General features: G+C 40.4%; 2 protein-coding genes across 2 annotated transcripts; both read right to left on the reverse strand.

Annotated features, from left to right (window-relative positions):
• Positions 1-1,113: 1,113 nt before the first annotated feature.
• Positions 1,114-12,186, reverse strand: kat2a (K(lysine) acetyltransferase 2A). The gene is made up of 18 exons (XM_079643918.1): positions 11,803-12,186; positions 11,329-11,452; positions 11,041-11,186; positions 10,843-10,932; positions 10,504-10,685; positions 10,201-10,392; positions 8,940-9,046; positions 8,298-8,402; positions 5,824-5,960; positions 5,535-5,743; positions 4,745-4,871; positions 4,431-4,541; positions 4,203-4,346; positions 3,999-4,113; positions 3,880-3,916; positions 3,538-3,601; positions 3,180-3,264; positions 1,114-3,037 (listed from the first exon to the last, which is right to left on the reverse strand). The coding sequence occupies exons 1-18, from the start codon at positions 12,025-12,027 to the stop codon at positions 2,844-2,846; spliced, it is 2,394 nt and encodes a 797-aa protein (XP_079500044.1). The 5' UTR covers positions 12,028-12,186; the 3' UTR covers positions 1,114-2,843.
• A 1,321-nt stretch (positions 12,187-13,507) lies between these two features.
• Positions 13,508-24,911, reverse strand: rab5c (RAB5C, member RAS oncogene family). Its single transcript, XM_079645434.1, has 6 exons — positions 24,765-24,911; positions 18,888-19,238; positions 15,824-15,975; positions 15,408-15,530; positions 15,206-15,299; positions 13,508-14,749 (listed from the first exon to the last, which is right to left on the reverse strand). The coding sequence occupies exons 2-6, from the start codon at positions 19,051-19,053 to the stop codon at positions 14,622-14,624; spliced, it is 663 nt and encodes a 220-aa protein (XP_079501560.1). The 5' UTR covers positions 19,054-19,238; positions 24,765-24,911; the 3' UTR covers positions 13,508-14,621.
• Positions 24,912-25,664: the final 753 nt, after the last annotated feature.

Here is a 25,664-nt window from a genome sequence, read left to right on the forward strand (position 1 = left end):
TAATCAAATATTTACATCCCAAGTAGGAAAAATACATGCTAAATTCAGAATACATTCTGGCCTCAACCAACTTGTGTACAAAGCTAAGCAAAAGGAGGATTACAGGATCAATGAAAATGCATTAGAACATATTGGATGAATTAGCTCTACAGATGAAGATTCACATGATAACTAGGAAAAAGTACAAGATATTACTAATGATAGGTTCTGGGATTACTACCCAGGCTCAAGAGGAATCACAGGACCTATTGAAACATACACTTATAGTACAGAAAATACACATCTGTTGAAGTGATTGACATGTAGACAGCATTCCATGTTCACCAGCATTTAAATCCTGCTTGTTTGATCAGCTGTTTGAAAGAAAAACAAAAAGGTGTGGGCTTTTTGTTACTGGAAAATGAAACCTAAAGCCTATTGCAGCAGCTTCAAACACAAGTTCAGGAGAAGTACATTTTGGTAGTAATAAGATTATTATACACAGATGAACTATAATAGGCAACTATTTTGTGAGAAATGCAAAAACAAGGTATAAAATATGTTTAAAAAGGGACAAAATGGTATTAGATTAAAGCAGTCGTAAGGCAGTAATGTAGGACTAATGAAAAGAACTAATAACCCATTTGTGAACAGCCGAGACAATAGAGCTGGATGATTTTGCTGAAATGTAATTGTGATAACATGATGATGTCGATATTGTAGTGCGAGGAAATTATGATTTTAGCTTTATTATTCAAATTTTAATTGAAGAACTCTAGGCCGGGACATGTCTTTAGCACCACAATCCTTACTTTTGAATATTTTGTCACATCTTTTTGCATCTATTGCTTCTGCCAAGATGTTCAATATTGCACTGGTCCATATTAGTTTTGCAATACAATTCTTATGACTTTGGCATGCACAATAGTGCTACTATAATTACACATTAAATGACATAGGAGCCGTCTATAGAAATACTAAATGTTATTTTGTCTAATCTGTGAGATTCATTAGATATGGTGGCAGTATCACGAGTGAAAAGCTGTCTTGCAAGTCTTTTACTTTGCCATGTCTAACATCCTGTTACTGCATTCTCATTGCAGTACAAGTTAAGTGACTCAAGTCCACACCCTGTTTATACAAAAACAAACCTTTATTGTCATGAACAGTATTACAGATACAGTAAATGGCATTCATCATAACTACACACGATAGCCATCCTCTAACAGGTGGAAAGTTCACTCGGACTGACCCGTGTAAGGACATCTGAAATGCAGCATAGGTAGATTGTGGGAGGAGTACGCAATAGACAACCCTGAATAATGCAACAGACATCACTTCAGAAACTCAAAGCTAGTCATGATTCAAGTACAAAATAAACACACACACAAATCAATGTCACATGAAACATTCAACAACCAGGCTCAACCAGCATTAAAGAAGTGGATGCATCTCAGGAAGCACTCCGTTTGACACTGACCGCCATAACAAACATATCACCGTTTGTAACACTGTTAAAAAATAATAAAAAGAGTTGGATGTTTTTCTATGAATTCAAAATGTGTAAACTGTCAACCATGCATCAACACCAACTACAGCTTGTGTGAGGTGTGATAAATAAACCAGTCATCTTCTCCACACAAGGCCACAGTCCATGAGGACGGCAGGTTAGCCCCCCCCCACCACCACTGTTATGATCTTTTAAACTATCCAGTAAACAAGTGGCTGTACACTAAATCTTTAGCATGTGTGTGCAGAAGTAATTGTACTAGAGTCTAGCAACGCAACAAATAAATGACAACTACAGAATCACCTGCAAGCATGGTAAAGCTTTACTAATGTGTGACCTCATCCTGCCAGTGAAAAATGGATGTATAAACAGTTTGCATCATAATTACTGTATAAATAAGAGTGTCTATATTGATGTCAACATATGTTGAAGGCAACAATTGGGGAAATTATTTTGTCTAGCACTAAAGTGCTAGAAATCGTTGTCACCCAGTCCATCATCAGCAGTTTCTCACACTACTCCAGTAGGGCTGCACAAACCCTTTGTATTATCCATTAATCTGTAAGGTTTTGAATTATTTGTTTAGAATAAAGAAGATTTTTTAAATGAATCTAGTTATAGCCTAAATGATAAATAATTTGCTTGTTTCTGACTATCCAAAGATATCCAGATATTTAAGTACTAACTTTAGTATTTGCACTCCATTAACAACTTTACCAATTGTATTTCATTAATTTTGCACATTGCATTTTCAATAATCAACATTTCAAGTTGTTTTTAGAATATTTGAGGCCCAAATGTTTCAGGGACTTCACTCCTCATTGAACGTCTATCTGTTTACCCATGAAGATGGCTGGGATGTTCAAGTGTCTGTCAGTAGCGGAAGGCATCGCGGCTTTAGGTCCCGAGGTCCAGTCTTCTGTGAAAGACTTCTACACTACATGTTTCTGCTTGAATGACGAATTTTAAGCAAATTGGATCCAACGTCAATAAATGCGACAAAACCAGCTCAAATCATACTATAAATACTCGTAAAAAGTGTGGCATTGTTATAACTTGGACCTATAACTTTGGTAAACTTAATGAAACATGTATATGCAGAGTATTGACTCACTGTGAGTACTAAAACGAGAAGATGACAACTTAAAGGGGGGGATGGAAATGCCATTTTGACACTTTGTAATGCTTTACTTGATCTGGTGTTACCAAAAAACCCTCCTTTATGCTTGCCCATCTATTCTCTTGCAAGATGTCAGTCTTGTACATACCCTTTTAATAACTCGTAAGACAACAGCTAGCGTCAATTTGTGGTCATCTTTTGATGAGAGTTTGGTAAATAACTCTTTGGTCGAGTTCATTTCTCGATCAAGCCTCCGTCTTTTAATTTGAAGTAGAAGAACTTCTCCAAGGTGTTGGCACTCTTGCAGTACTCGCTGTCCGGAGGGTTGTACTCGCGACAGTTGGTGATGATTCGCTGCAGGTCGGCAATGAAAAGCTTCTTGGTCACATAGTATCTGTTCTTCAGTCTCTCCGTCATGGTTTTCAGGTCTGCGGGGGGAAACGGGGAAAAAACATCATCAATGTGAACAATAACAATTGAATGAGGAGCGTATGATATGATCATGGACTAAACAATAGAATCATGAAGGATTCAAAGGCTGCTGTATATTCTAAACAGATTCTTGCTCACCGATGGGAAAGCGGATGATCTCGTAGTAATCTGGAGCCTCAGATTTTTTCACTGGTTCCATGAAGGGCCAGGCATCAGGATGAGTCTGCTCAGGGAATAAAGACCTGGTAAGTCCATAGCCGGGTTTTCATTAACATATTACTATGCACATTTAGGATTTAATTACAGAAAAGCTGTATAAAAGGCACCATTTTATACAATTCTGATGGAAGTACGGTTTAATTTAAGTTTAATTTGATCCTAGCCAGTAGATAGATATTTTTTGCATACTTTTCAAAGTTGGCCTAAAATAAGACACAACTACTGTTACTTGTACGTGTGTGTGTGTTCCCGCCAGGTGTCTCCAGGTGACTCTTACCTTAATCTGGGCCAGGAGGTTCTTCAACATGTTGTATAACATGTCAGGGTCCTTCACCTCTTTCCTGTAAAATGTGCAATGATAAGTACAACACTGACCCAACCAAGATAAGGCTGTGGGGAAGGAGAAAAACACTTGGGTCTCTAAATGAGTGAATTCTATTTGGGACAAATTGTGGACTTTAAACTGTTTACTGCAAAGTGTAATGTATGTCGAATTGATGAATTTGTGATGCTCTGGCGCTCCCCAGTGGCAATAACAAAATGGTAAAGTCCACAGCTTATGAATATTACATCAGCGAGAACCCAAGCATAACCAAAACAAAATAGTTTAAAGGTTTACCCTTTGTCCTTGTTACTGGGTTTCCAGCCGGTCTCTCCTGGAAGAAAGAAACTTGTCAGAAATATGATAACCATTTAAACAATATATGTTTTTATTGTAAGAAAAAACCAAAGACTCACGTATGCCTGGAATGCTCTCCACCGGGATCTGCCGCACGCCTTCTTTGAAGCAGGTGAGACCTGGGTAAACCTTCCTGATCTGGGTCTGTTTTCTCTCAATCAGCTTCTTAATAATCTGACAAATTAAGATTCATGTGTGCTATTATAAGCACATAGATTCAAAGCAGAAACATGATTGAGCTTTAATAAGAGGGTCTCACATACCTCCTTCTGTCTTTTAATGATATGAGAGAGCTCAGTGTAGGGGATTCTGGGGTTCAGCTCACACTCCATGAGGGTCGCTCCCTCGTAGTCTTTGATGTATCCCAGGTAACGAGTCTTCGGCACTTTGATGTCTTTGGAAAAGCCCTGCGAGGAAAGAGCAAATTACTAAAAAGGAGAAGGTGGAGGGGGAAGACGGAGCAGAGCTAATGCAGGTCCTTGCTGCAGTACCTGCTTCTTGAAGTAGCCGATGGCGTACTCGTCGGCGTAGGTGAGGAAATAGAGGATGTTGTGTTTGATGTGGTACTCCTTCAGGTGGTTCATCAGGTGGGTGCCGTAGCCCTTATATTAAAAAAGCACAAGTGAAAAGATATTAAAAGTGTGGTTTTACACATTACAGAATCTTCGTACTATGTTATACTTCCTGTACGCAACTGCTATTGCATTTAAGGGTACGGTGCAGGAAAAATAACAATAAATTGCAAATTAATTAAAGCAAAAAAAAAGGTATAACAAATAACTCATGATGAACGGTCGTTATATACCTTGACTTGCTCATTGGACGTGACGGCACAGAAGACGATTTCTGTGAAGCCCTGAGTGGGAAACATCCTAAAACAGATGCCTCCGATGACGCGGCCATCTTTGATAAGGGCGAGGGTCTTGTGCTTCCTGTGGACATGGGAGGACATCAGAACAGTGCACAGCCATAGGATGGTGACGTGTGGAGTGAGAACATCTACGTGTGGAGTGAGAACGTCTACGTGTGGAGTGAGAACATCTACGTGTGGAGTGAGAACATCTACGTGTGGAGTGAGAACGTCTACGTGTGGAGTGAGAACGTCTATGCGTGGAGTGAGAACATCTACGTGTGGAGTGAGAACATCTACGTGTGGAGTGAGAACATCTACGTGTGGAGTGAGAACATCTACGTGTGGAGTGAGAACATCTACGTGTGGAGTGAGAACATCTACGTGTGGAGTGAGAACGTCTACGTGTGGAGTGAGAACGTCTACGTGTGGAGTGAGAACATCTACGTGTGGAATGAGAACATCTACGTGTGGAGTGAGAACATCTACGTGTGGAGTGAGAACATCTACGTGTGGAGTGAGAACATCTACGTGTGGAGTGAGAACATCTACGTGTGGAGTGAGAACATCTACGTGTGGAGTGAGAACATCTACGTGTGGAGTGAGAACATGTACGTGTGGAGTGAGAACATCTACGTGTGGAGTGAGAACATCTACGTGTGGAGTGAGAACATCTACGTGTGGAGTGAGAACATCTACGTGTGGAGTGAGAACATCTACGTGTGGAGTGAGAACATGTACTTACGGGTCGAACACCAGCCGTGTGATGTACTCTTTGGGCATGCGAGGTAACTGATGCGAGAACACATTCTGCAGGCCGACCAGCCACATCAGGATCTTCTTGTTGGACTTCTGGGAAAGTGAGTTTCCAATGACGTGGAACTCGATGATTCCCCGCCTCTCCTCCAGCCTGGCCGTCTCATCACGGGCAGCGTTTGGGGTCAGCAGATTAGTCTGGAAATATAAACAAAAACTGAGTACTACAGTCAACATTTATAGACATGTCGCCTTAATAAACGATCTAAACATCTTACCTCTGGTCCGAGCATTGCAGCGGGGTCAGTGATGGTCATCATGACTTCATTGACCAGCTCCATAGGAATGTCTCCCATCACACGGATCCGCTTAGCGTCCTCCAGGGTCAACACCTCCGGAAGTTTACGTTTCTCTCCTGATCATAATTGACAAAAACAAGATTAAAACAATGAAAGGGGACAGCTAACAATGTATTTAGAATGCTTCACTTTATAGTTATTTTCGTTATTTAACAAAACATTAGGTTCTTAATGACTTAAAAATCCTGCTTTTTTTTGTATCCACTACTGACGCTCCTCAATAAAGTGGTGCAGTGACGCGTCCTAAAACCCGGAAGTAAGTTGCGCATGGGTTCCCTTGACAAAAAAAGCAATGGGATTTCTCCAAAGGGTTTTGGAAAATAGTTGAAATAAGATCTGTGGAAAACATACCTGTTAGATAAATGCACGTTTTGTTCAGCCGGATAATCTCCACATGTCTACCCTATTTTTTATCATTTTCGAAATATTAGAAAATGACATGATGTGGATATTATGTTTTCCACAGACCTTATTTCGAGCTATTTTCCAAAATCCTATGGAGAGAAATCCCATTGCTTTTTTGTCCAGGGAACCCGAGCGCAGCCCATTGAACCCATTGAAGTTTTCTTTGAGTCCTGTGCTCCATCCTCTTCGGGTATCTTTTGAGTATTCTTGACTTTATTCTCTTTATTTGTTTGGTTCTTAGAACAGCCTCTACGCACTCTCAAGAAAAAAAAAGGGCTGCTAATATTTTTGTGCATCATTAGAACACAGCTTTGCGCTTTGAGAACGAGCCATGAATGGGACCAGAGCTCCCAGGGTTTGTGAGGGTTTAAGAAATCATCAACCATTAACGTGAAGTCAGAGGCTGGGTGTTAGTTGCTTTACACCAGGGGTGCCCACACTTTTTTGGCTGGTGAGCTACTTTTGAAATGACCAGCTCGCCGAGGTCTACTAACTAAAAATAAAATCCCAAATTGCAAGGGTTGCTGAATAACACGTTTTATTTATACATGGGATAACTAAAATAGGGATGCAACAAATGACTAATTTGATAATCGATTAATCTATAGATTAATGAAACGATTAATCGACTATTCGGACTATTAGGCTATGCCTTGCACAATTTCTCAAACGCTCTTATTTAGCCATCAACTTTTAAATTTAGCTTGAGGTTGTTTTAGGCATGTGGAAACTAACAATGAAGACAATAAAGATGAATACTTGCTTCAAAAATACATATATTATTAAATTAACTAAACACATTTTGAACAAAATTAACATTGCTTTTTATTTAAATAAAATAAATAATATTTCACATCAAAAGAAACAATGTTTTAACCTCTAATCATTAACCCATGTTTGTATAATTGTGTTAACTCAGTGTGTTGCTGCTAGCATACATAACACCTGACGTGGAAACGTTACTCGTGGATGGGGCTACAGAGCTACTAGAAAGACAGTCGAACCCGGTGCATTCCTCCGTCTGAATGTGGGGCACTTTTGCTAAATGTTTAGACAAATTGCTCGTGTTACCGCCCTTACTTGCTAAACAATCTTGGCAACGAGCATTGTCCACCTCAAGACGGGTAACATTTAACCACACCTTGGAGCGCTTCTCTCCACAATCCCCGCCGTGTGTTGCTGCATGTAGCAGCTGCGTGTGTGTAAACTGCCCCGCCCCCCTCGGCTCGCACACAGACGGGAGAGAGTCTGAATTGGAAAGATAGAAAATACACCGACCATAGACAATTTTTTTTGTCTTTTTGCATGTTAGAAACGAGTTGGCGACACTAAGACTGCGAGATAATGTTTGTGTAGCAATAATACATGACCTTTCTCTTTCTCAACTCGCTACTCGGAGGGAAGTCGCTATCTTGTGAACACTCCGATAATGCCTCTCCACGTTACCTTTCTTTGGCAGAGCGACGCTTGCTTTACAAATAAGGCAAATAAACTTTGAATGTGACATCACAAAAAAAAATATTCTTCCTCCCATTCTGTGTGGTAGTGGTATGTCTTTAGCTTTTTGCTCGGTCCCGCACTCATTTTGTTGTTTGTCTCTTTAACTTAATTTGAGTTTCCCAGCACTTGACTGATTTTGTATCGCTTTGCATTCTGGGTTAACAGACTGGAAAGCGATAGGTCGCTTTTTCTGTCAATCAAGTCAACTCCTGAATTAAGTGGCAGGGAGGCCAAGGGAGGAGGGGTCAAAACCTGTTTTGTCTATTTTAACGGAGCTGGATTTTTTTTTTTTATGAATGACTCGCGATCTACCAGCATTGTCCCCGCGGTCGACCGACGTACTGGGCACCTCTGCTTTACAGGGTATTAACGCTGCACAATATTCCTATATAGTCTAACTGTATGCAACTTCTTTCCAAGTGTTCTGCTGTAGCCACTGAGGGTCTGGCAGGGGGGTTATGGGGGATCAGAGAAGCCGAGCTGCTGACCTGTGATGGGCTCTGCTCCTCCGGTGTCTGCACTGCCCAGAGAGGAGATGCTGCTCAGACCTTTGGACAGAGCGGGGGAGCCGGAGACTGCAGCCGGACTGATCACTGCAATGGAGACACACCAAGGAACAGGTTAATCATTACAAAACCAAGAAAAAACATATAGTGTGTACATTAAACTATAGTTACCTATCTAACGTTCTGTTTCACTCTTTACAAGTTTTAATACTTCATTTATACTTTTGCAGTTGGACTACAAAAGGCAAATTGCTTCTGTGCACGTATATTTTCTCAATGCACAAATCATCTATACTAACAATGGGATTGTAAAATAAAAAGCGTATTGAATTTCATGTCTGATTTAGACTTTCTGTTATTTGTTCTTAATCTGTTTTATAACCATGTACCCTGCGTCTTTGCAAGCTGTAAAGTGTGAATTTCTCCTCTGGGGATTATTAAACCTAGAAAAATAATATTTTTTAACAACAGTACTAAATCATTTTTGTGATGTGATTGAGAGAGGAACTTATGGCAGCTTTTATGAACAGTCCAAAGGCTGAATCATAAGCCGTTGTTTATATAAACTCTGACCTACTTGTCTCATCCCGTTCAAATAGCTCTCATGGTTTGAAGTCTCCCCACCTGTCTGATGTCCCAGCAGCGTGCCGTCAGCGGCGGGCATCGTGAAGTCAGCCTCCCAGATGGGTGAATTATCGCCATAGATTTCTTCCTCCAGCATGGACAGGAACCTGATGACAGTCAGGGTAAATGTTATTGCAAAGGTAAATAAGGGAGCTGAGGAAGCTAAACTAAAACTGGTTGTGATAGAGGAGCTACAGAATCAAACCTGAGATGTGGTTTCAGAAATAAGCACTGTATCCATTCTGTATACAGTTTAAAGTCTTGCGCCTTGATACTAATTATAGCAGGGATCATGGAGACTAAGGATGCTGCGATCGCCAATTTTGGGATCGATTGCCGATCGCCGGAATCAGTATCGGCCGATACCGATCGAGTGGGCGGGGCCTATGGGGATCTTCCATTTAAAAAGTGATTTTTAAAGTTAAAGTTTAAAACTCAGTTAATGGGGCTCATTCACTGGAGCTTCCACAAACAACAACCAACATAATTATTACATTCAAATTAAGTACATTATTCAAGTTTACATTAACTTTGGATAATAACACAGGAGAAATGAGAGGAAGCGCTCTCTCTCCCTCTCCTGACAGCCTGTCAGTATCGTCTCATGCAGCTTACTGATCCAGTAATGAGTGACCCGACAGTGAAGAATAAATATATGTGTAACTAGCTTAGCTTGTTCCAGAGGTAGATAAAATAGCTAAGTGTGTTAGGTCTAACTCTTAGTGTGTGTTTTGCTCCGCTCACCGGTTCGTCACAGCGGGCGGAGCTGCAGGATTTCTGCTTCACACACGTTGCATACCGCTATTTTACTGTCTTTTTCAGACACCTTAAAATACTGCCAGACCGGTGAAGCCATTTTGGCGAGCTTGTTTTGCCGCGCACAGAGAAGAGTGTCATGTATTTTACGTCATGTGATCGGCTCTCCCGATCGGCCTTTATAGAGAGCACCGATCGATCGGCAGAGAGTGAATATCGTCTGATATCGATCGGCGGCCGATCGATCGGAGCATCCCTAATGGAGACATTTTATATTAAGATTTATACTGCTTGATAATTGCTCCTTTTTTAAACTAATACCTGACCTTTTCAACACACATCATTCTGTTTGCACCAGCATCTCTACAGATTTCAGATGCAAGACAAGTAAAAGATTTTTTCCCCACCTAATATACCAAGGAATAGAGTAAAATATAAATAAGGGAAGCTTTTTGAATAGGGCCATTATCAAAACCCACACACTGAATTTCAAGAATCTGCTTACTTGGGGAAGTGTGTAAGGATGAGTGTGCGTTTCTCTGGGAGCAGTTTATCCTTCTCCACTCTGAACTTCTCCAGGAGCTGCCGCCGGGTCACAGTGAAGATGGACTTGAGCAAGCTGCGGCCGAACACGTGCGTGGTCTCATAGCGCGGCAGGCTGTCGTTACTCTGGGGGACGTGGCAGTAGCACAGCCACCTGGAAGTAAGAAGAAACGCTGCTAATGTACAGACTGATATCAACATCCAAACAGAGACATCTAAAAAGGTATGTACTTTCTATAACAACAACAACAACACACCCACACACCTGGTGTAGTCCACTTTATAGGCTGTCCCATCGTCTTTCTGGGTGCGCTGGCGGTACTGCGTAGGGGTTTCCAGCTTCCAGTAATTGAGGCACAAGAGGAACATCTTTGACAGCTCAAACATGGTCTGCCTTTCCTTTGGTGCCAGGTGGCTGAACTTATACTGAACAAAATTCAAAACCCCCTTTATGAGGAAAAGAAAAGATCAAGTTAATGAGGCACAAGAGAAAAAGAGAGTAAGATATTTGTGAAATAAGAAACAAGCATTATAGACACGTCACATTTTCAGTGACTTCTTTAGATCAGGGAATGACATGTAGGTTCTTAAAGTGTTATGTCACCTGCTCAATGTTGGGTTTTTCGAAGGGAGGACTTCCGAGGGATCCCTCTACGACTGGCTGGCTCATCTGCAGGATGCATTTCCTCAGCAGCTAAGGGACAGTTTTGCATGTTGTTAAATTGGGCAAGACATTTAATAAACGTGGACTCCAGTTACAACAAGTTATATGTTGGTCTGTTTTACCTGTCACACTGCTTACCTTGAATAGGTAGAAGTAGACCTGTTTTGTGTCAGTGTCCTCCTCTTTGTGTACAGACATAAAAAGGTTCTCTACATCCACCACCATGCCCAACAGCCTGTTTATCTCCTCCTCGGACACATTCTCCAAGTGGGACACATGGTCAGCTGTAAGCAAGGCATTACATACAATTAAAGTCCAAACAGTAAGATGTCAATCAATACTGTGAAACAAGAGGTCCCTGGGATATAGCTGCATTTGCTGTAGGTATATATGCTGGTGTGTATGTGGAGGATGGTTAGTTTGTACCCAGAGCATGTCCACAGCTGCGGCAGGGCTCGCTCAGGCTGGCGGCTTGCAGCTGCAGGTCCATCCGTGTGGCTGATGGTGGATTTGGGTTCTTCCATCCATTGCACTTGCATGTGTCATTGGCCTGACAAAAAACGCAAAGAATGCTCAACACCAAATAAAGCGACTTAGACAGTACACCACCTGCTGTTATGGCACGCCTATTAATGACAGTGAGGTTAGGCTAGCTGATCATGCATTCATCTCCAAATACTTAACGTTAAGGTGAATGGTACAAGTGTACGGGAAACTTGCTATATAGCTTGCTAGCTAGCTTCAAAAGTTAACAATCACTTCAAATTATTAAGCTATTCATTTTTACTTGTGATAGCAGTGCCTTGACCGTGCTACCATTTTCTATCCCACATACACTGGTGCTAATACTACACGGGGAGTGCTTTGTTGTGGTGAACTTTGGCTAGCCAAGCTAGCTACCTTGCAGGCGGAGAATACGCCAAGTTTCTCAAGCTTTTTCGCCCGTGGGAAAGCTCGGACTTGAGCTTTCTTCTGGCTTGCACGCTGTTGTTGACTAAGTCCTGGTCTGGCCGGGTCACTACTCCCTGACCCGGAGACTGTGGCGGCAGTGCTGGAACCCGCTGAGCCGACAGACTGGGCTTGGAGAAGCCGGGGTTGCAGGGCCTGCGCGGTCGGGTCCGACATGTCCACGCGCTGCTCTTCCTCTGCTCCCGTTTACCTCCTATGCTGCCTTCAAGTGCTGTCGGCAAAACGAGACTTAATAGGACCGACGCAATGTGTGAACCGTTTTTACCCCCATGAAAACTGACGTGTTGACAACATACATTAACGATGGAAATATCACTGATTTACGCTTTAAGTAGACTTTTTAATCTTTCAAAGTAAAATTGTGTCGGTCTGTCACTTCAACATTCCCAAACTATGTGACCACAACACAATAGGCATTATTACATCTCATTCAAACGTATATAAATCATAAACATTTATCTATATTACGGCATTAATCAACACCTCCTCGTAATTTGAATGTTTTATTTTGAATGTCTTCACCGGAAGTTTTTTTAGGCCAACTCTTGAAATATGCTTTCGGAGCCCTCTAGTGGTCACAGTGCGAAGCTACACCTCTGGCCATAAAAACAGCACTGAAATAGAATGTGGTCTGATGTCATGGACTTAACTCTCAAATAGATGTTTAGATAGATAGTATCACGTCTCTAAAGTGTAGTCATTTAATTTCCTGTATTATTTATCTTGTATTCTCTATGTATTGCTTAATTTTAACATTATTTACATATAAATCTAGTCGGTGTTATGTTATTCTGCGCTGTAAATTGTTCGTTACCTACGTTTGCAAATTACCTTAAATTATGTTGTCAGCTTATTTTCTAAGAAAAATCTTTATACTAAAAAAGAAGTTTTTGGTTCAGTGCTTTCTTTTCTAATCGAATGTAACTGTTTTCATTCTAAAACGATAGTGTTAGTATTATTTTTGGCATTTACTTGCTTTTACAGACTGCAATAACATAATTGTAAGTACAAATTATATTGATATAAATTCAGATTATAAAATCACTTTTCATGTATTATTTTAATGTAATTGGAAGAGCGATTACATTTGCCTTAGTTTATAATGTCTTATTCTTCGTGGTTGTTTATGCATCTAAAGAGCACACGATTCGATTGCAGTGATTGAGGGCAAAGTAGTTTCTGGACACAAGTCAGATGTATTTATGAATGTTGTTCATGACACTGAAAAGTTTATAAGTAAAAAGTATTATAAAGAAACTAGTCAGAACTATGACGCAGTTTTAAAAGGTAACATAATGTCCCACTGGAGGTTGGCAGCTATAAAAATGACTGAGTCATCAATGATTGGTTATGTTGAAATGATTAAACAGGCATACAGATATTATACCCTGCCCTTGTTTATTGGTAAAATTACATATATTTTCTTGTTTATTTACCCATTACTCACTCTCCCCATTATCCCCCCACCCACCTGCACAGGAGTGGCTGCTGTGCAGGTACTGTTGTGCTAGTTGTTGATTCCATAACAGGATGACAGTACAGTTGAAAGCAACCCCTCCCTTGATATGAAGAGTGAAAACAAAGACAGAGAAAAGAAAAGGAAATAAAGCTGACGATAACATCTCAATACACAAGATGATGAGACAGAACCAGTGCATTTAATACCATAGATTTCAGAAGAAAAAAAATTAACACGTAAAAAATCCATCACAAAATAATTAAAGTTAAACATCATGTAGAGATTGGGAACATATTGTTTTGACGATAACTACTGATTGATTATAAACTTGAAAAGTCTGATACAAATACAGCAACGTTGTCAACACACAGTTGTGATTTTGGTCAAGAAAACAAATCTTGCTTTATGTATTTGTCATTGTACACTCATGATTCAAAAACATTACATTAATGCTAACATTACTTATGGGTGACAATGTTAATAACGAACTATTTACTGTTTATGGTTTGATAACAAAGATGGATGATTGTAAGACCATAAAGGTTTTAAAATCAAACTGAACAGCCTGTGTCATAAGAAGTGGAAGTAATAATAATAATAATAATAATAATAATAATAGTGATAACAATAACAATGTAATAATTCAATCTACACATCTTTATCAAGAAGGAATTATCTGTCCATTCCTGTTCTCCACCTTCTCTCTTCCGATGACCAGGAACAAGACAGAAAAGTGAAGGGCTGCTGCATGCACCTGGAGGTCTGAGCAGTGTCATAAGACCATGATGGAAACACTTAAGAACTTTATGGAGCATGGGGAAGCAGAAGAGAAAGGACGGGGCCAATGAGCCGGTTTATATTCATTCCTGTTGCTTTCTTTTTTATCTTCTACACAAATACAGAAACAAAAGGTGAGCAAGGTGGCGCTATGATGTGTCATCTGTGTCAATGACGTTTTTTTTTTTCCTTCTTCCATGATTGGGATGTTTTGTTTTTTTCCCCTTAAAGGTGACGTCAAGTGTCCATCATCAATCGAGAGGTCATGGATTGGCAAGTCCTGGGGTTAAAACATGATTCTGCAAATGGGCCTGTGGGTTGTTTTCTTGGTTCAATCGTCAGAGGGGTCTGGCAGGTTACTGGCCAGTGGACTCGTTTGCCTAACAGTTAATTGGTGCCGTGTTGCTCATTGGGTGGTTGGTCCGACCGTGGAGTGGTTCGACCATTGGGACATTGTTTGACAGCAGGCTAATCTCTGGTCTGGTTGATCGAAGCTGTTGATTGGTTGTGTTGGTTAGTTCCCGCCCCCACAGCACTGGCCACTCCTGCCCTGCGGTGCAGCTTCCTGCAGGTCCACGCCGCCTCGGGCCCGCCCGCCGGTCCCCGCTCCACCCTGAGGCTCGTTCTTAGGAAGCTTCTTGGCTGTTTGGAGTACAATCAATTAGGACTTGCATAAAGGCAACATGGCAGAGCACCAAATGGCTATTGTCCATTTAGATTATTCTTCCAATTATTTTCCTGATAGCTTTCTCGTTAAAACATCAGAAATGACTGAAACTATTTTCTAGAGATGACATCATTCAATATTTGAGTCCCTCAGTTCAAATCAAAATGTATTATATTCACTGTATTGTAAAGCAAATTCCCATGTTTGAACCATTTCATGTTAAAACAACCTGATTTTAACCTCAATATTCATTTCATGTTTAGAGTAATCTCGTTTTTTAGTTGGTAGAATAAGAATACCTGCACAGATAGGAGATACTCCTCTCAATAATCTTTGTAGGTTAAACGGTAACTGATGATCAATAGAACAAATGCTCAACTATATGTATGATCGTGATCAATGTTGCCTTGTTAGTTCTGAGGAGCACTTACCTATAGCCATAAAAATCTCATTGACATTCATAGCAGTCTTGGCGGAAGTTTCCATGAAGAGCAAACTGTTGTCATCTGCATATGCTTGTGCTTCCTAACATATAAATGGAACACGGGCAAATATACAGCATTTATTTATTAATCAGAAAATGTAATGAATGTATTGTAAACTTTATTATCAGACAGTAAAATCCTTCTTTACCTGGAAATCTATGGCTCTCTTGTTGGCCAGGTCGGCTTTGTTTCCTGCCAGTGCGATCACAATGTTCGGGCTGGCTTGTCGCTGGAGCTCCTTCACCCAGTTCTTTGCACGTGTGAATGTATCCTTTAAAAAAACAAAACAACAATTAGACATTGTTCCTTTAAAATGTAAATCCCTGATGTTTTTAAAAGTCACATTTGACTGTAAGAGTTAAAAGGGCGAAGGTCTGTAGCCCTCTTTAGTCGAGGAATTCTCTTGCACTATTTTATGTCCTATATATATTCATGTTGCACTGCTGGAGGAACCTGTGACGTGTTTCATTGTCATATCTACACTGTAGCTAAAGAAACTTGAATCATCAACCCCAACTGGAAGACGAGGGTCGGCAAACAAGAGACACTTTGAAAACAACTTACTGTGTTGGTGATGTCGTAGACCACGATGGCGGCCTGGGCTCCCCTGTAGTACATGGGCGCCAAGCTGTGATATCGCTCCTGTCCGGCAGTGTCCCAGATCTCAAACTTCACTGTTGTGTCATCCAAACATACCGTCTGTGTGAGGAAGGCAGCTGGAAAGAAAGTCATAAAGAATATAAGAGCACAAACTCACAGAAAAGTCGTCCGCAAGTTCAAATCCAAACTTTTGGACTGGAGTGATACATTTATATAAAAAAAAGAAATTAAAAAAAAGATGAAATCGTAACTTTTCCCTCACTTCTGCTTTCAAGTGTTATAACTGTTGGTCTCTTTCCAACTTAAAGAATGCTTTTATTGACTCTCCCCCTGCACCATCTTTTCCTCCATTAATGAGGACTTTTTGCACGGGAGAGATTCCACAATATATTTTACTTTTGTTGTTCAGCTACCTTGGGATGGCTACTGTAAGTTACTTTGTTTGTTGGAAGCTATTAAGTTGACTCTTAGCGGAATAGTCTCTGGTAGACAGTGATGCAATGTTTCTATCAGTTACAAATTGGCATGAATGTCCTGACTAACTAACCCCCTGAGAATTACCAAAAAAGTAGGAAACGGGTCAGAAAGACTGTCAGGGAAATACACGGATAGTGTCATGAAAAAAAAAAAAAAAAGAGAAAATGTATAATGTGTAGTAAACACATACTGTATCACACAACAAGCTGGTACGACTGCATACACCTCGCTGAGTCAGGAGCCTGTCACATGACAGAGGAAACCTGAGCACTAACTTTTACATACTTTAAAGCTTTGTAATCTTTGACCATGCATTCAGCTGACCACAGGATTCAGTATAAAACATGCTGACTCGTAAGTCTTTGGTGTGTGCAAGCACTGAGCATCCTGTCCCCACATCCTACAGCCACATTACTCATAGGATGAAGGAAACATGGAAAATAAAGGTTGTTTTTAACGTAAAATAAAAAAGAGTTGACACCAAAAGAAGTTCTGTTTCATATAACTGACCTTACAGCATTACACAAGATAGTGAACGCTGCATGTTCCCAGATAACGTTTACGATTTATACACAGACAATGATTCCATTCATTAAATGTTTTAAGAAGAAACAAGTTCCCGCTCGTCCACTTGCTGCTTTTCTGTTTTACATCCACACAAATCTTTAGACTGTTGTTCCTACAACAAGCAAACTGAAGACGTCATATTGGGCTCAACAAATATGTTTTGTGCGGCCTTCTTGACTAGGTATTCAATATCCAAGCGATTCCTTTATTCAACAGTTATGATCAGTGAATGCATCACATTTATTAGTTTTTTAAAGGTTGTGTTCAGACCCTTAGAGTCATTGTTAAGGCCAGTGGGAAAGAATCAAAGATGTGAATAAATAATAGTCTTTCAGCATATTGTAATTCTAGGGATGTAGAAGAAAACTTCTGCAGATCGTCTTTGTTTGGTTTTCAGTTTGTAGAGAGTCTAGTCTGTGACTGAAGGCTTTGGCCAATCACAGGTCGTTTCGGGAGGAAAACGCTCCTAGTGGGTTTTCTACAAAGCAGCATCAGCAGGACTTTCTGATGGTGAAAGTACAGATAAGTTACTATTCATGCATTAGCAACAACTGTCCACACAGCAAAGCAAGTGAAAAAAGAGAAAGTCTTAACAAATAAAGTCGGACAATATCGGCTAAGCATTTCAGAAATGGAGAGAAAATGTTGTTTTTGCCCAATGACGCCAAAAAGAAAGTACCTTCCCTAGCTTTAATGAAATAATGAAGCCACGTTTCAGAAGTCAGCCGCTCCAGTGGAAACCTGTCCCTGTTGTTTTGCCAGCTGGAGGATTTGCACTGAACAGCCAAGTTAGAAGTGTACCTATGTAGCCCTCAAGCTATCCCAGTCATTTGACTCCCTAACTTTGCAAAATGTCAAAGCTACGGACACATTATCATTTTCTTGTTTGAAACCTAAACACAAGTGTTTCACCAGCTCCCCTGTGATACAGGAGGTCCAGGAAACCCCATTGTTTTCTCAATTCCTTCCTGTTTCAAGTAACCTCACTCCTCTGCTACCTAGGAACTGCTGTTTCCAGAAGACAATCTAAAGAGTTGTTCTGTCCAGGTCAAGCTTCTATTGTCAACACAATATTTAGAAATGTAATACGTCTCTGTTAAATCAATATAAATGTCTGCCATGTGTGAAGGGCTGTGCGGCTTATAAGGAAAGTCAGGCGATCTGACGCAATAACTGGTTCTGCCACTCCTGCAGCGCCCTGACAACAGAACACATGGAGCAGCTGCTCGGAGCTGGCAGAGACATGTTTTCGCTGCTTCAGTATTCATCTTATGTTCAAAATGGAGATTCTGTTCAGCCACATGATCATTTATGACAAGGGTGCTTAAATTACAATTGTGTAATGACTCATCACTACTTTGGTGTGAAAATGCAGAGAAAGTTCTGCAATGCAATTGATTATATACTTGAATCCCTGAGCTGTTATTTACATCTAAAGGAATGTACAGTTGTGTTTTCTTAAAGCTATGATACTGCTTGTCCTCAATATATTATAGGCCTCAGATATATACATGTCTCTGAAGTGTTTGGCGCGAACAGATCATTGTAGCATCCCATAAACCCCTCTGTTTCAGCCCTGTTTCAAAAGTGTTGATTCTGAGTCTGTTACTTAAGGTGAAAATAAGGAGCCCCTCCCCACGCCCCTCTGAGAGATATTTGGTTAAAAAGAACACCATGGTGCTCTAGGAGGAGATTCAGGTGATAAGGTGGGGGGGGGTTACCTTGGTTGGTGATTGGCTAATGGTTACACAAGCCAAAAAATCATTATGACATCACAAAGTGGCCAAAGTCTGATCAGCTCATTTTCAGACGAGGGAAAAAAGTGAGCGAATCTTTTTTCCTGAAACGTTCAGAATGTCTTTACACAGAGGGGACACATGTTGATGTAGAAAAGACATGAAAAAGTGGAATTTGCATAACAGGTGACCTTTAAAGCATTAGACAGCAGAGATAATTATGGGAACTAAACAACAAGGACCCTCACCTCCGATGGTGCTCTCCTGGTACTCGTGGAACTGGCCCTTGACAAAGCGCAGCACCAAGCTGGACTTCCCCACCGCGGACTCCCCCAGCAGCACCAGCTTAAACTGGCAGATCTTGTTGCTCGCTGCGGTGCCGTTGGTCCGTGCTGGTCCGCCTCGCCCTGCCATAGCGCAGTTCTTTTAATCAGGAGAAAGGAGAAGAAGTCGGGAGAAGAGGGAGGAGGTCTGGTTGACTCGAGGCCTGGGTCGGTGCAGGGGGTAGATTAGGCTGAGACAGACGGGGGGGGGGGGGGGGGCAAGTTCGGTCAGGCAGGTAGATGAGCCGGAGGAAGAGGAGACCTCACCAGTGGGAGCTGGAAAAAATATTCAGTATGTTAAAGTTGGCTCTAAACAGAACAAAGGCTTTCCATGAAAACAAACACAGGATGTCTGCTGAATGTTATAATCAGTGTTTCATCGAAACAATTCAACAGAGAGGAATTCTTTGTTCCAAAAAGAAATCATTCTGATCTATCTTTTTTTATTTATTATTTTGTTTAGCCAAGATTACCAGCTGACAATTATAGAGTTGACATTGTTGACACAGAAACACAGTGGGATAAAGAGTTGATCATTGAACCATGTTTAGTGTAAACAAGTGCTGGAGGAGAACACATGTTCTCTCTCATGCTCCGTCCCACATGTACTATATGGTTCACTACACAACACATGATTTGGCTTTACTTCAGAAAATATTTGAGAAATAAATGTACACACACTTCATATATTGATATTAGATGAATCCTTCAAGTATTTTTTGTAATTCAAATAACAGAAGTTGCCGTTTTAGGCCTCTCAAATATGGATATTTCTCATTACTTTCGGTTACATTTCATACTTAACATACATCTTTTGTTTTTGGATTCACAAAACAAGACATTGAATGACATCACCTTGGACTGAGAGACTGGAGTGACTCAATGGACCTTTCCAACATACAGTTAAAACATATCTTCCAGTGAGTCATGACTTAAGAGATATCAGGCCAAAGTTTAAAGGTATGACTTTATAGTGTGAACATCTTTGTAGCCGTTTCCATGTAATGATACCAAAACCAGATAATGACTGTCAAGTCAAAAATAGATTACTTTCAACGCTGCAACCTTCGGTGACCACATCTTGTTTGTCATGGATTCAAGTTGTATTAATAAATGTAAACTTTATTTTGACATTCTTGTCGTAAATAGAGAGTTTAGCAACAGAAAAACTGCTATAAGACCAATAGCCTAACACAGAGGTTTACTTAAAGTATTTAATCAAGCCAAATGCAGCCCAACCTCTCCACACACACTTTACGTGATAACAGCATTCAGAGACAATAGAAATGAGCCAACGATTTCTCCCTTCACTTGAGCCTATTTGCATTTATGAAACCTTGCCTAATCTGTTTTTGCAGCGGAGTGATACACATGAGGTCAGCCAGCTTCTGCTTGGTCAAAGGACAGGAAACACAACTCAGCTCAAAGCAGGAAGTGAAGATTGCAGAAGACATTTTACTGCTGAGCACGTTAAAACTTGGGATAGCCTGAGCTGTGTCACTGACCCAACTTCTGGCAGAAAAGCACACTGAAGAAGAGTAGGTTAGACCTTTGCTGAATGAAAAGGGAAATGTGGAGAGCTAAAGTAAGACGTCAGTGCTGATAGTCTTTAGAGTTTGGTTGTGCGAGGCTCGGTGTTGAGCCAGACTTAAGCTTCAGCATGTGACAGATCATGACTCAGTCAAATGAAGCATGCCACTTCTGAATATTTGATGGACAGTGTACCAACCGTGCTGCGTTGTTCATTATAGGAACACATTTCTGCCATTATGTTTTGCAGCATTAGTTTCATTTTAGAAAAAAGACCGGGTATTGTGCAGTGTTCCCCTTTTACTCAGATTTACAAAATGTGGCTTTACCCATGTTAAAGAAATAGTCTGTAATTTCAGCATGGTACCAAATCTGTTTACTTTTGTTATAGATTTTAAAGAGGCTGCATGGAAATAAACCTGCAAACCCATCAGACTTCATCGTCAGCAGTGCACTTGAGGTCACAGTGGACTCTAACCAACAGACTGACACAATCACACAGGGCTGAAAGAGCAGGGGGAATCCTTCAAAGCAGGCAACAGAGTTGGAATAAAGACCCTCTGTTCACAGGGTCAAGCAGAGCGTCTGAACTCATTTGCTAGCAAGCAGCAGAGATGAGCCGTCACCTGTTCACATTCCTGACCGGAGAGAGACAAGCTGTACTGAGGGCCGAAATGCGTTTGGGAAAAGAGACTGACAAGCAAAAGCGCAGAATGTAACCCAATTGCTTATCCTCTGATTATCTGGAACAGAGTGTGTGCAGAAACACTTGCTGTAATTCAGCTTTAGATCAACTTGAAAATGTCCTCCATGCATGCACGTTTCTTGTGCAAAAGAAAAAGCCTTTGTATGAAATTGTTAATTTGGTAGACTAAGACAAACGACTTGTATAGAAGGTTTGGATAAGACAGGTGGGTCCTATAGTTCATAACAGGGAGTAGACTGCGCTCCCTAACCCTAAACCAGTAACAGTCAAATACGATTTAAGTGTAAAAATGATCATGTGTAGTGGCTTGTAAATACTTGTTGGTTAACAGATATCGTAGAACACAACTATTATTAGCTAAATATGCACACTGTCTGCTACCTACTGATGATGAAGTGGAACCTTTGAGCGTTGACAGTAACATCCATGCACAGAATGTAAAAGGTAGAAGTGGCCGTGTAGCTTGCAATCAAAAGGCTCTTTGTTGCTCTGAGACAGACCTGCTCACATCTTAAGCAGCCTGCGATAACGGATGCCTTGATGGATCCCTAATGGGCTCTGAAGACCTCTGCCGCAAAGTGGGTCACAGAGAGACTGTGGCACATGGGTCAGGGAAAGGGGGGGGGGGGGGGGGGGGGGGGGGGGGGGAGCAAACATGAAAGAGAATCTGTGAAATATTCATCGTGACCTCCTGTATGCTCTGCCGCTAACATGTCATCCAAGTGCTTTGAACACCTGCGTGCAGAACAATGTGTGCACCAATTCAATACCAATTATATTTTGCCGTTATATTTAAATGCAAAACCGGTACAAAACAAAGTACAGATACAATTCATATGACTTATTTCTGTTCACTGCTCAGTCAAAAGAACTGAAAAAATACTGACAGTGATATGACTCATTAATGCCAGTAATAAAGCAAATCGATAATTCTCAGTAGCAGTTAAAAGCCTATAAAACTATATGGTCAGAGATTCTGTGTACAGTTTCCTAACATGTTCTTATGAATCCCTGTTTCTAAGTAAAGAGGAGCATTTGTATTGCATTTTGTGTAGTTTTAGATATTAAATTATTAATATAAAGTTTGGATTCTTCTCTTCCTCTTTAGCGTGAACATGCAATAAAAAAAAAAAAACATATTATAAGAGAATAAGTTATTCGCAAGGGAACATAACTATTTAAAGACATAAAATGCATTTCATTTGAAGTAACATCAGTGTGCCAACATGTAATGTCAAAAACTTCCCTCAGTGACACATCTATTTAAATAGTAGTCAAACAAACTCTGCGGCTGGGCCCACTATACCAGTTTTAACAATACAAGCAGGGACTTGTGCTGCTCACTTAAAGGGTGGGGTCCTGGAAGAACTGTTGGTGTCTGATATGAGGGGCTGCATCGCCATCCTCCTTTTGTCTATTATGCCTAATAGTCAGACTCTGGCAAGGGAGTAGCAACTTTCTATGTACAGTGAAATTGTATATTCATAACCTACACATTATTGGCAAATCGCATTCATATACAACAAAGACACAAAAGCAGAACTGTCTATAATGAAACAGGAAATGCTCTTGATCCAAGGTAAGCTATTCAACCGTTCAGGTTTCTAATAAAGAATGGTTTTGGAAACAGTCACAGGGAAACTGGGGATTTAACACAGGAAAAGCCAACATACTCATCACTGGCATTTAGCAAGGCAAGCAGCAAACACTTCCTTTCCTCGTGACTTATTGGGAAAACATCTTTATCCAACAAAAAACAAGTCCAAAGCCATTCATAGGCAGAGGCACACACCTGCATCTCCTTGCCAAATCACAAACAACTATTCAAAAGTTACTAATTATTCAGTGACTGAATGAGCAAGAGTAGTTTATAAAGTGCCATGAGATTTTGTTTAGTATGTCTGAGTCTTGCACATTTGTCATTAACTTTACATCGGTAAAGAAAAAAAGGAAGTCTTGTGCACACATTTGAAGAAATGACCTCGCACAACCCATCAAGTTATCCCAAAAGCCTTTGTCCCAGTCCTGTTTTTGGTTAATAATACAAAAAAGGTGCGTCGGAATTTGTTCTCTAGGTTATAGCAGGTTACCACCACTGGCTTGAAACACATACTGAGGTCATAAAGTCCTTTGGTAAATTAAAAACACATAACTAAGCCCAGGTTGCAAGTTTAAAAGTACAGACCTACAACGTATGTGATTTCCTTGAACTCAAGCCCAAACATTATACAGATAGTGGAGAAATGAACTGTCCTTCTTTTAGTTAAGATGTGTCTCCTCGTTAAGAGAACAAGGTCCATACGCAATAAACAAAACAAGAGCTCAAGCAAGTACCTGCAAATCCCCTCTGAACGTAGTTTCCCTTATTCAGCCATAAGGAGGAGCTACAGAGATATAGGCATTGTACATGCATTTGCTTTTAAATGCATGGAGAATTGCACACTCATAATCTCAACAATGTTAACTGGCACAATAACAAATGGTGTCAGAAATAATGCAATTTGAATTACTCTATTTTGTATTGACTGACCTGAGTGTGAGGAACTGTGAACCGGCTTTTAACCCCAGTTAAAGCTGCAAAGCTAATTGTGCATGCTATAAATCCATCAGACATTTCAACCATAACATCATTTCAAAATAGGGTTAAAGGCAGTTTAACTATTTTGTAGATCTACTTGAATAAAACAAGTAGTTTGACAGTTATCTGTGACGGAGGGCTAAGAGGAATCATAGCAAAGGTGCATGCTACCAAAGATGTCTTTCATAGTTAAATTAAATTGCATCTAAAAGTAAAAAGCAAGAAAGTTACAAATATTTACTCTGGGTGGTCAACACTAGCTTAGCAGAGTGATAAGCTAATTTGGCACGTAGTTTGAATACTGCTTTATGTTAAAAAATATTAAGCTAACCAAAATGTGTTTGTCCATCTAGCTTATCGTTAGCTATGACAGCTGGTCAAATTAAAGCGCCCCTGAATAACTTGGATAGCATACAACTGACTAGCATGTATAACGTCAGTTGTGCTAAGCAGTTTACCAACAACTTACTAACCAACGTCGACGAGCTAACGTCAGTATTGACATTGGCAGTTTCTTAGCATTAGCACTAGCTTCCTAGAGTGAATTGCGGACAAAACAATAATGCTTAACTCTGGGAAACGAATACTGGCTACTAATGGTGTTAGCTAGGTTAGCAGCGCAAACGTCATTAGACAACTTTCATTTTTCTCGGCCCCACGTCGTCTGCTTTTTGACATTGGACAAACTGGAGGACTCAGACTTGTAATTGTGTCTGCTTCTGGCAGATACATATGTCTTATGCCTCTAAGTACTTTGTGTGTCAATGCTTATTTGACATATGATGTAGTCTCACAGGGATAGGCACTCTGCCTCTGTGGATCCTGTCTGATGGACATTTCGGCTGAACCCGGACTTGGCTGATCGGTTGACCAAAATGAGACAAAGCGTGTCCAAATACGGTTAACAGCTCTTCGAAAAGAAAGTCCCACATGCGGTCAATGTCCCTATTCACAGACATTTTATATATGTTGAAGTTGTTTGACTTACAGTACTTTTTCTTCTTTCGTTGGTCTCATCGGAGACGGCTGTCTTCTTCTTCTGAGGCTCTGGCCTTCCTTTCCGGTTAGCGATTTTTCCGGGAACGTCCCACTTTTTGTCAGCGGCAGTTTGACCAATGAGAGCAGCAGCAGCACGAGACACCACTGTCTGCCGCACCGAGAGGCGTTCAGGGTCCCTCCGGACACAGTCTTGATTTAGAGATTTAGAAATATATAATGCACCAAATTATCAATACATGATCATAATCCGGTATATATTTAAGATAACTGCACCTTTCGATGTAACTTGAATACAGAGATAATGTAATTAAGTACATTTACTCAAGAACTGTACAGTACACAATTAGAGTACGTTTATTTACAGTAACATATGTTGTTTTTATGTTATTGGATTGTTAATTGTGTATCTGGATAATGCAAATTAAAACGTTCTATGTATGTTTTCCCCCAATTAAACAGGGAACTCCACTCAGGTAAAAGGAATTAATGAATGTGATACTTGATAGCTATATAGATATATAAACATAACATTTAAATACTTACAAAATGAACAAAACATATACTGATAGGGGATATTAATATACATTTTTAGTAAAGGACCTTTACTTGTAACAAGGCCCGTACCCAGGATTTCCTAAATATTGAGGTCCAAACATGCTAGGGGGGTTTGGGGGCATATATTTACAAGTTGTAGCAGAGTATTATCTAATAGTATTTAGATAAAAATATCTGCGTACTTCATCCATACGCTTGAATAAAGGGGTTGGCCCTTTTTTCTCTTTCAAAAGTCTTTACTAGTACTTTTTCATTCATCTACCATTTTCATTAGTTAAGTAGCCTACTATTCGTCACTTGTGGGTGAATGAACTCACCTTGTGTTCATTTTCCT

Source organism: Notothenia rossii (assembly GCF_949606895.1).
Source record: "Notothenia rossii genome assembly, chromosome: 8".
Taxonomy (NCBI): Eukaryota; Metazoa; Chordata; class Actinopteri; order Perciformes; family Nototheniidae; genus Notothenia; species Notothenia rossii.

What these genes read in the sequence shown, in the direction of transcription:
- kat2a (XM_079643918.1), bottom strand. Translation starts at nt 12,027, where the DNA reads ATGTCGGACCCGACCGCGCAGGCCCTGCAACCCCGGCTTCTCCAAGCC. An exon ending in CTGCAATGCTCGGACCAGAG is followed by an intron (nt 5,744 to 5,823) that starts GTAAGATGTTTA and finishes TTATATTTCCAG; the next exon opens with ACTAATCTGCTGACCCCAAA. An exon ending in CCCAGTAACAAGGACAAAGG is followed by an intron (nt 3,602 to 3,879) that starts GTAAACCTTTAA and finishes CACATTTTACAG; the next exon opens with GAAAGAGGTGAAGGACCCTG.
- rab5c (XM_079645434.1), bottom strand. Translation starts at nt 19,053, where the DNA reads ATGGCAGGGCGAGGCGGACCAGCACGGACCAACGGCACCGCAGCGAGC. An exon ending in CCAGGAGAGCACCATCGGAG is followed by an intron (nt 15,976 to 18,887) that starts GTGAGGGTCCTT and finishes CTTTCTTTCCAG; the next exon opens with CTGCCTTCCTCACACAGACG. An exon ending in TGAGATTTTTATGGCTATAG is followed by an intron (nt 14,750 to 15,205) that starts GTAAGTGCTCCT and finishes TACTCCAAACAG; the next exon opens with CCAAGAAGCTTCCTAAGAAC.